This window comes from Gopherus evgoodei, chromosome 3 (genome assembly GCF_007399415.2).
Source record: "Gopherus evgoodei ecotype Sinaloan lineage chromosome 3, rGopEvg1_v1.p, whole genome shotgun sequence".
In the NCBI taxonomy this organism is placed as follows: Eukaryota; Metazoa; Chordata; order Testudines; family Testudinidae; genus Gopherus; species Gopherus evgoodei.
Genome location: NC_044324.1, coordinates 170461148 through 170478782, shown reverse-complemented (window position 1 = coordinate 170478782; position 17635 = coordinate 170461148). Strand labels below are relative to the sequence as shown.

General features: G+C 42.1%; 1 protein-coding gene across 3 annotated transcripts in view; it reads right to left on the bottom strand.

The window, feature by feature from the left end:
• LIN9 (lin-9 DREAM MuvB core complex component) overlaps positions 1–17328 on the bottom strand; it is a 74055-nt gene extending 56727 nt beyond the window's left edge. For 2 of the 3 annotated variants that reach the window (XR_003999701.1, XM_030557386.1), the window contains exons 1-2: positions 17212–17328; positions 1460–1492 (exon numbers count right to left, since the gene is read on the bottom strand). Coding sequence is in view for 1 of the 3 variants with exons in the window: in XM_030557386.1 (XP_030413246.1) it covers positions 1460–1492; positions 17212–17290 (112 nt within the window). In the remaining 2 variants the exon portion in view is untranslated. Of the gene's footprint in view, positions 1–1137; positions 1247–1459; positions 1493–17211 lie in introns of all 3 variants that reach the window. The other variant, XM_030557387.1, reaches the window with a different exon arrangement.
• Positions 17329–17635: the final 307 nt, after the last annotated feature.

Genomic DNA, 17635 nt, shown 5'->3' with positions numbered 1-17635 from the left:
AAATGCTAATGCACAGCTCGTCTCTCTGGGGCTGTGAGCTCACCTGGCTCCAGCTTCACGTCCCAGCTCCCAGGGCTAAAACATATTAAAGTTTGAAATGGAAGCCAGGGTTCTCCAGGATCTCCTGACTCCGGATGGATGGATCTAGACTGTTCTCATTGGTGGCAGATGACAGAACAAGGAGTAATGGTCTCATGTTGCAGTGTGGGAGGTTTAGGATATTAGGAAAAACTTTTTCACTGAGAGGGTGGTGAAGCACTGGAATAGGGTACCTGGGTGAAATCTCCTTCCTTAGAGATTTTTAAGGTCAGGCTTGACAAAGCCCTGGCTGGGATGATTTAGTTGGGGATTGGTCCTGCTTTGAGCATGGGATTGGACTAGATGATCTACTGAGGTCCCTTCCAACTCTGATATTCTATGAGTCTATGGTTTAGAATTCAGAGAACATTTCACATCTAATTATAATAATTTTAAAATAGATAAATATTTGGCCTGTAACTAATTGACATTTTCCCTTTAAAGTTAAGCTCTTCCAGAAGATATTTGACTATAGAATTTATTTCTTCCATAGACAGTATTCCTGGAATCCATTTTGATCATGTCAGTGTGAAATTAGTATGCTCAGGCATTCCTTTTGCCATAAAATAGCTTTTAATCTATGCTGGGAACAAAACGGTATTAGCAAAATTGTTTTTAAACAGTTTAGAACTTTTTAGGCTATAAACACAATTTGCCCAGCATGACTGCTCACAAAACGTGCTCTAGAAAATGATTTTTGAATGGACATGTGCTGCACAATAAAACTGAGTGATCTAAATTGCCTGCACCAAAATTTAGACTGTTTAAAACTGGTTCAGTAAACAGGTTTTCTCCCTAGTGTAAATGGGGACTTTATAAGATATAGCAACATTTCTGGCACTAGGAAGAGCGGAAGGATTCTAAATGTTGATGCAATATGCATATATAGAATTTTTCTCCAATGTTAAGATAATATAAGCAATAGCTCTGTTGCGTTGGCCCACTAGTTATTGGTAGAAGACAGTGAGATTACAAATTTCCTTTACAATATAAATTCCATCATAAGTAAAGGTCCCACTGATAATCCTTCTCTCTCATCCCCAAGAAAGGAAAAATTACCTCAAATTTCATGTCAGACCTGATGTCTAGGCAGTACTTAAAGTGGAAGCACCTATTTCAGAAATGGCACTCCAAAGGGTCTCATTCTCAAAAGCAGCACCCAAAGAGGCTGCAATATAAGTAGAGTTTGACTAGTGAGTATCAAACTACTCAGTCTACAGATATCTAAAATAAAACAATCAGCATATATTTTATAAAAGCTATCTTCATAATTTTCCTTTGGAGAGGCTTTCTGAAACCAGAAACTCTAGTTATGATCTGAAGTCAATTTACGTCTCTCATTTATACCACACCTAAAGAATACATTGTATTTATTTCTTACCTTTCAAGCTCACAAGTGCTTTTGCTGAAGAACCTGCAATTAATTAAAAAAAAAAAAAGTCCATATACATCATATTTTTCAAAGTTGTTTCACAACTGGTGCAATAGCTACATATCAATTATATATTTTTCTTCAGAAGCAGGGAACTATTCTGAAATTAACTCCTTAACTACTGAGTGGGTGAATCCAGTATGCTCTTCACAACACAACGTGCAGTATTGTGTGAGGTACGGCTCAGTAAGCATTGAAGACATATATTTAAATTTTAATTATTCCCTTTAGTTTTACATCCACAATGCTCCTTGAACTGAGAGCTATATAAATAAATGTATCCAACTGCAGGCAAACCTTACTTCTGAAACACACATTTCCATGTGGATGCACATATTTGATACTGTTTTATTTAGAACATGTAAACATTATTAGAGTGTCACCATTTTGTGGCAGAATTTAGTCTAACAAGGTTCCACAATTAAATTAAAAAAGGGGAGGGATTTCTTTTGCTTTTTCAATCTTGGGGAACAAGCAGGGGGATGATAGGATGGAAAGTTGTCTCTGTGGTACAATGCTCCCCTCCCAGAGATCCAGTAGATTCACAGATTTCAAGGCCCAGAGGGGACTTGATGATCACTTCTACAAATCAGGTCACAGGTCTCAAGTTAAGAACTAAAAAAGACACTCAGTTTGTGGTCAACTGTAAAAATTTGTTTTAAGGGACTTGCCCAAAATCACATAGGAATTCTGTGGCAGAGGCAGGGATAGCATTAAATTCTCCAGTGTGGCTTCAACTGCCTTAATCACAAACTATCCTTTCTGATCCCATGCCTCATTAGCTACACACCTTCCAACTTCTTCAACAAATGAGGCAGGGGTTCTAAAGAAAACACAATCTCATTCACTACACAAAACCCTGAAACACTGTTCATCCTGTAAACTGAAAGAAGATAGAAAAATAATAGCATGATGTGTTCTTGTAATTAAAGATGGTATCTGCAACATTAGCAAAACAGGGGTCAGCTCAGGTCTGAAGCCTGGCCAATTCACAGGAGTATTAGTATAAATCAGACGTTAAATGTATAAGTGCGTATTCAGATGTTTAAACTTCATGAAAACTAGGGGAATATTACTTGTATTGTGGTTCACTTATCTATATCTTGTTATAATGGAATGGCAAACTTTTACATTGTGTATACCTCTGTAACTAAGGGTATGTCTATACTATGAAATTAGGTGGATTTTACGGAAGTCGATTTTTTAGAAATCAATTTTATACAGTTGATTGTGTGTCTCCCCACTAAGCACATTAAGTCGGTGGAGTGGGTCCACAGTACTGAGGCTAGTGTTGACTTTCAGAGCGTTGCACTGTGGGTAGCTATCCCACAGTTCCTGCAGTCTCTACCGCTCATTGGAATTCTGAGTTGAGCTCCCAATGCCTGATGGGGCAAAAACATTGTTCTGAGTGTTTTTGGGTACATGTCATCAGCCCCCCCCTCCCTCCGTGAAAGCAATGGCAAACAATTATTTCTCGCCTTTTTTCCTGCGTTACCTGTGCAGACAACATGCCACAGCAATCACGGAGCCCACTCAGCTCACTGTCACTGTACATCTCCTGCGTGCTGCTGGCAGACGCGGTACTGCATTGCTACACAGTAGCAGCTCCTTGCCCTCACAGTAGTCGATGGTGCAGTATAACTGCTAGCCGTTGTCTCCTGGATGCTCCTGGCAGACCTTGGTGAGGTCGGTCAGGGGCACCTGGACATAAATAGGAGTGACTCCAGGTCATTCTCTTCTTTAAGTTTTATCTAATGGAGATTCAGTCCTGACTGGAAAATTATGCAAGTTGGAGGCTTCTGCCTCAGGCTGCTCTCCCAGCCGGCAGTACCGCACGGTCGCACCTACCCCAACCTACCCCTTGCTCCCATGGCTCATGCTTACAGTAGTAAGAAGCAGTTCAACTATAAGCTGAGCAAGTGCAGAATGGTGGCAGAATGTGCATTTGGACGTCTACAAGCTCGCTGGTGCTGTTTGCTGATTAGGCTGTTTGTGATTAGAAGAGCATAGCAAGGTATGCTGCGCATCACAGAAGCTTTGAAAACCAGTTTCATGACTGGCCAGGCTTTGGTGTGACAGTTGTGTGTGTTTCTCCTTTGATGCAAACCTGCCCCCTTTGTTGATTTTAATTCCTGGTAAGCCAAACCTGTAAGCCATGTCATCTGTCACCCCTCTCTCTGTGACAGCAATGGCAGACAACCACTCGGGACGTTGAAATGCCTATAATTATCCTTGGGGACCCAGCCTACCCCTTAATGCCATGGCTCATGAAGCCATACACAGGCACCCTGGACAGTAGTCAGGAGCTGTTCAACTATAGGGCTGAGTAAGTGCAGAATGGTGGTAGAATGTGCATTTGGACATTTAAACGCTGTTTGCCTCTCTGGTTCTTTGGTAGGCTTGCCTGAGCTCCTTAAGTTTCAGGCGGCACTGCTGCGGACCTCTGTCCTTCATGTCCTTGAAGATTTTCTCAAATATTTGTGCATTTCATCTTTTGGAATGGAGCTCTGATAGCACGGATTCCTTTACCTATATTGTGATCAGATCCACTACCTCCAGTTTGGTCTATGCTGGAGCTCTTTTGCGATTCTGGGACTCCATGGTCACCTCTGCTGATGAGATCTGCATGGTCACCTCTGAGCTTGCCATGCTGGCCAAACAGGAAATGAAATTCAAAAGTTTGCGGGGCTTTTCCTGTCTATGTGGCCAGTGCATCTGAGTTGAGAGTGCTGTCCAGAATGGTCACAATGGAGCACTCCGGGATAGCTCCCAGAAGCCAATATCATCGAATTGCATCCACACTACCCCAAATTCGACCCAGTAAAGTCGATTTCAGTGCTAATCCCCTCGTTGCGGAAGAGTACAGAAATCAATTTTAAGAGCCCTTTAAGTCGACAAAAATGGCTTCGTTGGGTGGATGGGTGCAGGGTTAAATCGATCTAAAGCTGGTAAATTCGACCTAAACTCATAGTGTAGACCAGGGCTAAATAACGCAAAGGAAAAAAATATTTTGGAATGCAAATAAGAACTTTAACATCAAATGCTAATTTCAAAGCAAGTGGTCATTGTGGGTGATGACTGAAGTCAAGGACTCTAAATGCATTCCTCACTCATTGTCATCAAAGGAAAAGCCCATGTGGGTAATGATACTGCTCAATTTCTGTGAGAAGCCACTATAAATTGGATTCATGGAAAGATCCTTTATCTCTATTTGAATTCTTACAGGGCAGTGTACCAGATGCAAAGCCGAGATCCCCAAACATAATAGGGAGTGGGATAGCTCAGTGGTTTGAGCATTGGCCTGCTAAACCCAGGGTTGTGAGTTCAATCCTTAAGAGGGCCATTTAGGGATCTGGGGCAAACTCAGTACTTGGTCTGGCTAGTGAAGGAAGGAGACTGGACTTGATTTTTTAAGGAAATCATCTGCAAACACTTGGAAGGTGGTAGGATTTGTAAAGAACAAATCTTGTCAAACCAATCTGATAGCGTTCTTTGATAGGATGACGAGTCTTGTGGATAAGGAAGAAGCAGTGGATGTGGTATATCTAGACTTTAGTAAGGCATTTGATACAGTCTCGCATGATATTCTTATCGACAAATTAGGCAAATACAATTTAGATGGGGCTACTATAAGGTGGGTGCATAACTGGCTGGATAACCGTACTCAGAGAGTAGTTATTAATGGTTCCCAATCCTGCTGGAAAGGTATAACAAGTGGGGTTCTGCAGGGGGTCTGTTTTGGGACCGGCTCTGTTCAATATCTTCATCAACGACTTAGATGTTGGCATAGAAAGTACACTTATTAAGTTTGCAGATGATACCAAACTGGGAGGGATTGCAACTGCTTTGGAGGACAGGGTCATAATTTAAAATGATCTGGACAAATTGGAGAAATGATCTGAGGTAAACCGGATGAAGTTTAATAAAGACAAATGCAAAGTACTCCACTTAGGAAGGAACAATCAGTTTCACACATACAGAATGGGAAGAGACTGTCTAAGAAAGAGTACGGCAGTAATGGGATCTAGGGGTTATAGTGGACCACAAGCTAAATATGAGTCAACAGTGTGATGCTGTTGCAAAAAAAGCAAACGTGATTCTGGGATGCATTAACAGGTGTGTTGTGAGCAAGACACGAGAAGTCATTCTTCTGCTCTGCTCTGCGCTGGTTAGGCCTCAGCTGGAGTATTGTGTCCAGTTCTGAGCACCGCATTTCAAGAAAGATGTGGAGAAACTGGAGAGGGTCCAGAGAAGAGCAACAAGAATGATTAAAAGGTCTTGAGAACATGACCTACAAAGGAAGGCTGAAAGAATTGGGTTTGTTTAGTTTGGAAAAGAGAAGACTGAGAGGGGACATGATAGCAGTTTTCAGGTATCTAAAAGGGTGTCATCAGGAGGAGGGAGAAAACTTGTTCACCTTAGCCTCCAATGATAGAACAAGAAGCAATGGGCTTAAACTGCAGCAAGGGAGATTTAGGTTGGACATTAGGAAAAAGTTCCTAACTGTCAGGGTGGTTAAACACTGGAATAAATTGCCTAGGGAGGTTGTGGAATCTCCATCTCCGGAGATATTTAAAGAGTAGGTTAGATAAATGTATATCAGGGATGGTCTAGACAGTATTTGGTCCTGCCATGAGGGCAGGGGACTGGACTCGATGACCTCTCGAGGTCCCTTCCAGTCCTAGAGTCTATGAATCTATGAAATCCCTTCCAGTTCTAGGAGATAGGTATATCTCCATATATTATAATCTGAGTACCCCCAAAACACTTTTAGGAAACAGGCAGATTATTACATCATTGCTACCATTTGGAATTACAAACTGTGATTCACCTGTTAACATATTTTACCTTCTTTAACCTCTCAATAGCTCATTTACTTTTCTTAGCTAATAAACCTATAGTTAGTTTACTATAGAACTGGCTGCCAGCAATTGTCTTTGGTGTAAGATCTGGAGTACCAATTGATCTGGGGTAAGTGACTGGTCCCTTTGGACTGGGAGCAATCTGATGTGGTACAGTTTTTCGTTTATCACAAAGCTCAGTTTGCCTGGGTGGCAAGAGACTGGAGAATCTAGGAGATTGTCTGTGACTCCACAGTAAGATTGGTATATTGGTCCAGAGTTCACATTTGTCACTAGTTTGGAGAAATCTGATTATAGAACATACACCAGTTTGGGGCACCTGTCCTGTTTTTTGACAGTTTGCCTGTGAATTAAAAAAACATCAAGATGCATAATTCACCTCTGGAACTCACTAATACAAGAAATCACTGAGGCCAAGAGCTTGCAAGATTTCAAAAGGGATTAGGCATTAATGTGGATGATGAGAAGATACATCATATATAATATTTTTTCAGTAGTGGATATGAATTCTCATACTTCAGGCCCTAAGACAATCAGGTGGATTGATTTAAATTACTATGAATCATGAGTTAAATCAGCAAGCAATAAACCTTGATCTAATTCAAAATCATCAATTTTAATATTGTTTTGCATTTGTTCTTTTTAGTTATTTTCCTAAAGATTTAGATTTTTCACCTAAAGATAACCACAAAAAAAAAAAAGTGGCTATCCAAGAGGTTACACTATAGCTACACATTTATTTAAGTAATTATATATCTTAACATGTATTCACAGGTTTAATTTACTTTTTTTATTATGTACTTATTTACTAGGCGATAAATCACAAATAAAAAATTAATGTCAAACTCTTGGATGAAAATTGCAAGTCAAGCAACGCACAAAAAAAGCATTTTAAATTTGTTTTTATTAGCTAAATAAAACTATCTTAAATATGCTGAATACATTAAAAAAGAAGTTTATCAAAACATGTTTTGCATTTAAAACTAACTGATGTATTAAACAATAGAGAATCGAAGAGATTGTTTCTGGTCACCGCGTTCTTCACAATTTTAAAACTAGTAGATCTCAATCTTTTCAACATTTAGGGCTTGGTTACACTTGCAAGGCACATAGAGCGCTTTGACTCCACAGCTACAGTGCTGCTGATACTCCACCTCGGCAAGTGGAATAACATTTGCTGTGTCCCCACTGGAGCGCCGCGGCGCCAGTGTGAATGAGGTGTTGCATTACTGAGCTCTGATTGGCCTCCGGAAATGTCCCATTATCCCCTTATGTCAAGTGGCCACTATTGTCTTTGTTTTGAGTCGCAGCAGGAATGCGGATATGCCCTGTCAAGGTTCCTTCCCCACTCTCAGCTTTAGGGTACAGATGTGGGGGACCTGCATGAGAAGCTCTAAGCTCAATTACCAGCTTAGATCTGGTATCGCTGCCACCGCTCACAAGAACTACTTTTCTTCCCTGGGTAGTCTTGAGAGACTTCACCAATTTCCTGGTGAACACAGATCCAAACCCCTTGGATCTTAAAACAAGGAGAAATTAACCATCCCTCCTCCTTTCTCCCACCAACTCCTGGTGGATTTAGATCCAACCCCCTTGGATCTAAAAACAAGGAAAAAATCAATCAGGTATTAAGAAAAAGGCTTTTAATTAAAGAAAAGAAAGGTAAAAGAAAACCCTCTGGGAGAGATTAGCATACCAGCTACTCTCACAGACAACAGATTCAAAACACTGAGGATGTTCCCCTGGACAAAAACTTAGTACACCAATGAAAATACCTAAATACCCAATTTGATTCTACCTCTAATTGCACAAGACAGGTTACAAAGAAAAAAACAAACCTATTTATTCCTTTCTAAAACTTACTATTCTGATAAGAGGCTGGTTCCTTGATCTTTTTCACTCCAGCTGAAACTGAAAACTAAACAAAGGAAAAAACCCTCCTTCCTTTTGAAACATCTTGTTCCCCCATTGGTTCCTCTGGTCAGGTGTCAGCTAGGCTAGGTGAACTTCTTAACCCTTTACAGGTAAAAGAGGCATTAACCCTTAACTATCTGTTTATGAAATGCCCTTTGAAAGCTCCATTTCTGACAGCCAGCTGCTTATCTGCTCCAAGACAAAGCAACCATTAGCGTGGAATGCTGTGAGCGAGAGAGGCAGGGGGGAGGGAAGGAGTGTTTGCTGCCCTCTGAACTTACAAAACAGCATGCTGACATGCTCTCAGCCTCCCAAAAACCCACTCTCTCCCCTCCCACATACACACAATACTCTCCCTGTCACACTCCACCCCACTCCTCCATTTGAAAAGCACATTGCAGTCACTTGCATGCTGGGGTAGCTGCCCATAATGCACCACTCCCAATGCCACTGCAAGTGCCGCAATTGTGGTCCTTCCAGTGCGCTTGCAGCTGTCAGTGTGGACAGACTGCAGCGCTTTCCCTACTGCGCTCTATGAAGGCTGGTTTAACTCAAAGTGCTCCACATCTGCAAGTGTAGCCATGCCCTTAGCTTGTATTTATAGATTGGAAGAGGAAAACAAGTTTTCCTTCTTTTTCAACTCCCAAATGGCATCTTAATGTTGAACAACAAATCACAGAACAGAACTAGATGAATAAAATGAAAGAAAGAAAATATTCTCTCTTCATCTGCAGAAGAGGCTACTGCTGTCAAAAGCTGGTTGCATTTCAACAAACTCTGGTTACAGATACTTAGCCAGCGATTTCCATCAGTACAGCAGTTTGACTTTTTTGGCCTTAACGTAGATAATTACAATTTCAAATTTAATTTTAAATATCTTTACATTAAATACACTTTTCTTTTTAATTTTTTTTAGTTTTTAAATCAATCAGTTTTTATTCATCCTACCAACTACTAACAGGGAAATTAGAAAAAAATTTCCTCTGAGGACTATTCCCTAATAGCCACTATGAAGTTTTCTGAACTTCCTCTGAAACATCTGGTATATTATCAGAGACCAAATATTAGATCAGATGGACTATTAGTCTGATCCAGCATGGCTCTTCCTATATTCAGGATGGGGCTCATGGGCCGGTCCATTAGTATTGAAGTTAGCGATCTCAGATACCACATGCAGCACTAAGGTTCAGTTTCTAGGTCTAATCTTTTGCTCTCAGCCCAGGAGATCACTTAAGAAGGCTTACAATGAAGATGATCTGTGAGCAACGTTAATGGGCTCAGACGGAAACTAGACCATCTTCTATGAAAGAAAGACGGATCTAACGTGGGGTAGGGTCTTTGAGATTCCAAGATGCACACAAAGGACTTGCTTAACACTACTTCTCCCCCAATGAAAAAAGTACAGTTTTGATAGTGATTATCCTTCTCCTCTTTTTGACCTAAAACTGAACTAAGCAGGTTCATAAAGTGTAGAGGCTTTGACACAATTTTCTACCTATACCCATGTGAAACAAACTAGTGTATTTGAAGTTTAAATTAAGCCATTTTCACAGCTGGTCCTACACGTTTATTTAAAATAAAAATACTGATGAGTGCTTGTTTAAAAATAGTTTTGGGAGAGCCCTCCTAGTGTTTTAAACTATCACTTGTAATATCCAACTGAGACTTTGAAAATAAACTTTTTAATATCTACAGCTTTTGTTCTTCCTTGTTAGCAAACCTAGATAACATGCATGCACAATCAAAAAAGGGGACTATAGAATTCAGATGAGGGACAGAAGGATGGAAAGCCTTTCTCCTCTAGGTTGCTATCCTGTTTGAATCCAGCCCTGACCAGCAGTGACATTACAACTTTCAAATAAGTTTGTAATCAATGTCATGGTTGGCTTTAGATGTTTTTTGTCCACATACAACATAGTAATACTCTAGGAGTAACCAGGATAACTCAGAGTTTCATTCCTGCTAGTGGCCTCAGATGGATCTCTTCCTGTAATTAAGTGGGCATGCTTTTTTCGTCACATCAGAGATGGGATCCCCTAGTCAGATCAGTGCAACTAGTTTGGCTTGTCCTTTCTCCCTGTTCTCTGCGGTGGAGGATAAACCAATGTGCATTATTCTATGTACTGTTGGTGTCACTCTGCTAGATGTCCTCCAAGACCTATGCCCTAGTGATTCAAGATGGGATAGCTCCCAGATTTTCCCAGAATGCCTGGATACAAACACAGGCAGTGCGACAGCTATGCACACGCAAACAGGGTTGATACAGTTGAACAAAACTCAACCATGTGTGTTATAAGCAGGTCAAAGAAAGAGTTAGAAAACATAGTTGTGCTTGTACCGTAGACAGAGGCAAAACTTATTATAATTTGATGGCTGGAAAGTAATATGTAGCAATGTGGTATCAGTTCGGTTATTACTGGTATATACTACTGATGGCCATTTCTTCAAACCACCATCACTGTAAATACTAATTATAACCCCTTATGGCTAGCCTCAGTAGAGATACCAAGCCTGAACAGACCTGGAAACTGAACTATGATCTCACCCAGAAGTGGCTGAGGAACATGGATGATATAATTCTGCTATCGGTAATGTACCTATATTGAGGATGAATAAGACTGTCACACCACCATACTTAAAAAGTAATACATTCATTGTGAAAAAAACAGAAGCTGACAGTACACAACTTCCTTGCTTATGCATCACACTATAGAAATGCCATCAGAACTATTCACAGCTCTAGGAACGGCCTGTTACTTTGCAGCTGCTACTCAAAGTCTGAAGAGCAAGCAAGTGAATTAAAACAACTTTTACGTAGGCTTTTCAAATATAGTAGCTTTTAAAATTATTTGACAGAGGTGTGGTGGATCAAACAAAAATATTTATGTAGAGTCTGGACATTCCCAATCATATTATAATCAATGTTTACATAGATCAAATTTTAATCAAATTAATCAATATATTAATACTAGCATGTAAGGGATTGTAAGTGTCTTCCTAAAAACTGTTTACTAAGTATATTTACAAGGACTGAAAGAAAACTACATGGAACCACACCCCAACATGGTCTTAAATTTTCCTAAATAAACTACACAATTTTAGAAGCTGAATATTGTAAAATTTTATTTATTTTTGTAGCACTTGTCCTCTTGACAGCAATGCCTCATACTTTCTGGTAGCATAAAATTGTTTTTTCCTCATGAACTCCCACAGTTTTCAGTCAAGAGACTGCAACACTGGCTCAAGGACCCCAGTAATAAAAGAACACCCGATTCACTCAGCCTCAAGTATACGTATACAGTATTTTACAAATTAGACTGACTAGCACTAGCAGCATAAGACAAGAGGTGCAGCAATCTTACTAAAGAATACAGCTATTTTTAATCTTACTTCTCAAAAGGATAGAAATCGATGCCACGTTCAGAACTTCAAAATCAAACATTTATCTCAGAGTTCCAAAATTACCAGGATATAAAATGAAAACAAATGCATTCATTTAGAAAAATTAGCACAATAATTCCTTGGGTAGCAGTCATACTATGCACACGATGCAGTCTTAAATATACAAATCCAATGACTACTATGCCTGAAATACATTTACTGCTACAGATCAGAATCTTTAAGGAAATATAATCAGGGCCCTTTGTATTCTGTGATTCTTCAGCTATAGGATCTGCCATTGACTCTACCTCTTGTCACAGAAATGTGCGCCACATTCTCAGTTTTCTAGCTCTCCCAGCTGTGAAGCCTTGAAAATATTAAGAGTATAAATTGCTGCATTGTTGTCTTTCAGAGTCTGCAGACAGCCTGAACCCATGAATCAGAAGTGTGAGTTTCTCTATGTTAATTTCAATGGAATATTAAATCTGAAACCTGAAGATAATAGTTTAACTACTTCACCTATGATAATTCTAGCAAAAGCATACAGCTAGTGTGTTCATCTTACAATTTCAAACTGCCCCCCATCCACATCTCTCCAGCTGTTTGGAGTCCCAAATGTTTCCTGCCCAGTTACCCCAGCCCCCTGACAAATTTTAGAACGCAATTAGGCATTGTCAAGATAAAAATCTTTGGCATATTCAAAACTGAAAAATGTCAGGATAGTGTATAATAAATTGAACTTATCAAATAAATAACAGGGTTACCAGCTGTATTCAATGCCACATTTAAATTGATTTAAAAAACTTCCATTAAAAAAAAAAAATGACGCTGCTGCACAATTTCTCATCTAGTGCAAAAACCAGTAATCATGAAGTAGAATTTAGGTCCATCTTGCCATAGAGAACAAGGGGTTTAACTACAAACTATTTTATATGAAAATTCACAACAGTAAATTCTGAAAAAAAAGCTAACAAAATGTAACGAACGTTCCTGAAATACACTTGGGTTAGTGGGCCATGCAGAAGACGGAAAGCATGGGGGTCTTACATTCTACTCCTATCTGACATTGACTGCTGTAATCCTTTGCACTGTTATAGCAATTTACAACAATATTTTGTAGATGTTGGTACTTTCATTTTACAGATTGAGAATCTGAAGCTCAGAAAGGTTAAGTGACATATCCAGTTATACAGAAAATCAGTGTCAGAACCAGGACTCTTAACATCTGTCTCTCCACCTCCAGTCTCATACTTAATTCACAAACAAAAACTATGTTTAGTAACACTTACTTAAAGTGACATTCCAGCCAACAAAGTCCAAAGAAAACAGAAAGAGGTAGTTAAGAAAAAAGCCTCCTGCATTTCTTGCTAACTTCATATTTCCTACAACTATGTCAATAACACATTCTAACACTCCATAAAGTTTTCACTTCCATTTTCAACAGATACTGAAAAGTAATACATATCCCAGCTTCAAACTTCCACTCGAACCCAAAACCTTAACAGTGACCTCAGCACTGCTAATAATACCAAGCTCTTACATAAAGTATATTAACTTGCCAAATATGTGGATTGTGCAACAGTCAGATGTGCCAAACTAGTCACATAAAATATACACCAATATACCACATTGCCAATAAGGTTTGTGCAAGTTTGATGAAGTTGAGGTACATATTGTTTTTCAGTTTATGCTGGAGATGGAAGTGAAAGTATTATGAAGTGTTAAAACGTGTTATTGACAGTGTTGTAGGCAATATAAAGGGTGGCAAGGAATACAGGAATCCCTTAATTTCTTTTCGAACTTCTAAGGTTTTGGATGAATGGTGTGTGTACTGATGCAACCTTAACTGTAAACTAAAAGCAGTTTTTATTTGTGTTAGTTTCCTAGGTGTTTTTTTTTAATAATTAAAACACATCAGTGGATAGCTCCCAAGGGTCAGGGAGAAGGGGAACTATACCTGCCTGGGAACCAAAAGGAGAAACTCCACTGCACAACCCATCGTAACTGTGTTGACCCTTCTGAAGGGTGTGAGAAACTGTAACGAGCCTTAGAAAGTTCAGTATCTCTTATAATCATTTTATGCTTGTTAAAAAAGTTAAGTATGCTAAGAGCAACCCACCATATTTAGCAGTGGCTATAAAACCAAACAGCTGGAGTGAACCTCTATGAAGGAGTTTGTGCCACTGTTTACCTCTTGAAACATACTTCAGCCTCTCATGGACTTGTGGAAATTAGATAAATATGGGAGCTGCAGCAGCAGCAGCAGGTCTGCCTATTGTGCTTCCCCCTCCCCTCAGTCCCCCAACCTTAACACAATAAAGCATAATTCTCCATCTTCAAACCTGCCAATATGTGACAGCCACTACCTTGGCTGACACCAGAGATTAACCAAAGATTTCCAGAGCTAAAGGCATGAGTTTTACAGCTTGTGCTAAATAGCCATACTTTCAAGTTGGGAACTGTAACAGGCTCTACCCTATGTGAACCAGATAAAAACGGGAGGTGTCTCTCTCTCTCTCACACACAAACTCCAGAGAAAAATAATAAAAAAACCCAACAATGATAAGTATATAAAAAGATTTCTGGGTCATTCAGAAGTGTCTGGCAGTTTGGATTTGGCCCACAGTCCACCTATTGACTACCCCTGGTTTAAATAAACAAAATGTGTGACACACGACTGAAATGTGAAAAAATGCATTTTGGCAATTTACACACTAATTTACTGTGCAAAATCAGTTTTAAAGAGGTATTCTTAATGCGTGAATTATACACAACCACACCATCCTCTCACAGTTGAGCAGCAGGATTTCAATACTGTGACCGTCAGATCCTCAGCTCACAGCTTTAATATTTCAGTTACTGGAGTAATTACAGCTGGCAGAGGAGTGTGGTTTATATTGGTTAGAAATAGGATAAGCAAAGTTGGAACAGTCAGTCAGAAAGGCAATGTGGTATAGTAGATATGACTGAGGTTTGCCATGTTGGAGACAGGAGTTCCATTCCTGACTGGCTATAGTAACCTTGCATAAGCTGTATCTTGTCAGATAGGGAAACAATGTATTGAAGGTGAGGCCACAGATTTCTACAGTCATATAATAATATTTTTATATTGTTTTCTATCCCATGGGTTCTCAGTCTGGAGGTCATGAACACCTTCCTTTTCTTCTGGCTAACTGGGATGAGGGTCCCAAACTTTTTCTGTTTAAGAAAGCGTTCACAAAGGGAAAAGGTTGAAATCCATTGCTCTGTCCTTGTTTTAATCTAATCTAAATTTTTGCTTATTTGGTTGAGCATCACTGTGCATCAGTTTTCATCAGGCTGTTCTAAATGAAACCATTTAGGATCGTTCCTTGCATTGTTACAGTTCATTTAGAACTCACTAGTGTGTATAAGTAGTTCAAATGGTTATTTCTGATGTACATTCCCTGTACTTCTCTACACTGACAATCTGCCAGCCTGTTGTCCAGTGCTTCTTTGCAATCTCTATTCTCCTGCCTTTCTGCTTCTGAGATATAAACAAGAAATTCTCTAAGTATCTTTGATTTGTGCTTCAAATTCTCAAATAGCCCTCCTAGTTTCAATTGCATGCTTTACAGGCTGTATCATATGCTCCTTTTTAATGGATATACCTTGCAGAGACTTACATGTTTTATAGAATAAACTCTTGTGCCTTTTCAATTAGCCCTACCATTTTTCTGTGCCTTCCTGCTTCCTTTCTTCAGTGTCTATTTGTATATCTATGTATAGTATAATCAGCAAAGAGAGTTCTGTGGCACCTTATAGACTAACAAACGTATTGGAACATGAGCTTTCGTGGGTGAATACCCACTTCGTTGGATGCATCCAACGAAGTGGGTATTCACCCATGAAGCCCATGCCCCAATACATTTGTCAGTCTATAAGGTGCCACAGAACTCTCTTTGCTGCTTTTACAAATCCAGTTTAACACAGCTACCTCTCTAATATGTATGATGTGCAAACTATATATATACAGACATGCATAACTCTTACAAACGAGCATACATCTCTATTTGTCTGTCCCTGTAGTTTTGTTTCTTCACAATCTGTATATGCAGTGGTTTTGTAACCACATTGGTCCCAGGATATAGAGACGCAGTATGGAGGGAGGTAATATCGCTTACCTTTGTTGGTGAGACAAGCTTTCAGCAGGGGCGGCTCCAGGCACCAGCATGCCAAGCACATGCCTGGGGCGGAAAGCTGCGGGGGCGCTCTGCCGGTCGCCGCGAGGGCGGCAGGCAGGTTGCCTTCAGCAGCATGCCTGCGGAGGGTCTGCTGGTCCCGCGGCTTCGGCGGACCTCCCGCAGGCATGCCACCAAATCCGTGGGACCAGGGACCTCCCACAGGCAAGCCGCCGAAGGCAGCCTGCCTGCTCTGCTTGGGGAGGCAAAATACCTAGAGCTGCCCCTGGCTTTCAGGCTAACAAAACACTCTTCTTCAGAGTAACAGAGCTCTTCTTACCAATACAGGAGATATTACCTCACACACCTTATGTGGTATTACCTCACATGCAGCAAGTCTAAACAGCATACAGCATATGTATCAACCTCTCTGTATGTTCATTTGTATCCACATATACAGTGCATGTCTGTGTCTTTGTATATAGTGTAAGCATGTGTGCCTTCATATTCCCATCTACTATGTTTAGTTTGCATCTGTCCCCACACGCAGTGTGTGTCACTGTCCAGCATGTATGTATCCCCATTCTTGGCATGGCCCTGATGCAGTTTACATGTCTCCATGACCCCCATTTCTCTGGTGCCTCTGTCAGACAGCCTTTAGTGTATGTGTGTCTTTGCTGTCCACCCCGCCCCCCGTCATCTCCATGGGTCATTGTAGTGCCCCCCCACCCCCGTACAATATGCATGTCATTATGTCCCACTCACAAGCCCCCCTAGTGGCAGTACACTTTCTTGTGTCACCCTCTCCCCACGTGCACTATTAGTACCTCCCCAGATACAGGGCACAGCAGTGCGCAGTTCAATGTAGTGCACTCATTGTGCCCCCCATGCAAAGTGCTCCCCCTTCTGCCTGGGCCGAGTCCCATCCCCCCAGTGCAGCGCTCCTGGCCCAGGCACTGAGCACCCCCGTCCAGGAGCAGCTTCCTGTGCCCAGGGGCAGTATCGGCGCTCGCAGCTGTACGGCGCGTCCCTATCTGTTGACAGGCGGCTCGCTGGCCCGGGTGCGGCCCGTCCGTGGGCCGGGTGTGGCCGTGGCCCCGGCCTGTCAGGCTGCGCCCGAACTCGGAGTGCAGGTCCCCGCCCGCCAGAGGGGAGGGGCGGGAACCCGGGGGTCGCCTGGCTTGGCTCCCTGGGCGGCCCCTCCCGCCCGGCCGGGGCAGGGGGTGGCGGGACCGGGGGGGGCCGGGCCGGTTCCAGAGGAAGAGGAGGAGACTCGGGCTCCGGCCCCGCGCAGCGCCCGCAGCATCCGGGCCCGGCCCGGGGGAGGCGGCCAGGCGGGGGCGGGCTGAGCCCCAGAGCAGCTGTGCCCCGCAGAGCGGGGCCGGGGCCGGGGGTCGCTACTCACTCTCGTCGGGCAGCTGATCCAGCTCCGCCATCTTGAACGAGCCGCGCCGCTTTTTCAAAGGCTGCCTCTCGCGGTGCATTGTGGGGAGGGGTCTGGGCCGTGCGCGAGGCGGCGCTGCCGGCCCGGGCTGCTCGAAAGCTGCGAGAAGCGCTCGCGCCGCCGGGCTGCTGCAGCAGCGGCGAGACAAGAGGGTGGGGCTCGGGGAGCAGCGGAGCCGGCTGCAGCAGCCCCGGCGTCTCCTGCTTGCAGGCAGCGTGTGGTGCACCGCTCTCAGCCGGAGCCCGTCACTGCAGCTGCAGGGCTCTGCCACAGGACTGCTCTGCACCTTCCCGCTCAACACTTCGCTGGGGGGCTGGCCCCACGGCCACGCTCTTTTATTGTAGAGGGAGGCTGCCTTGGAGTTGGGCAGCCTGGATTTACGGGG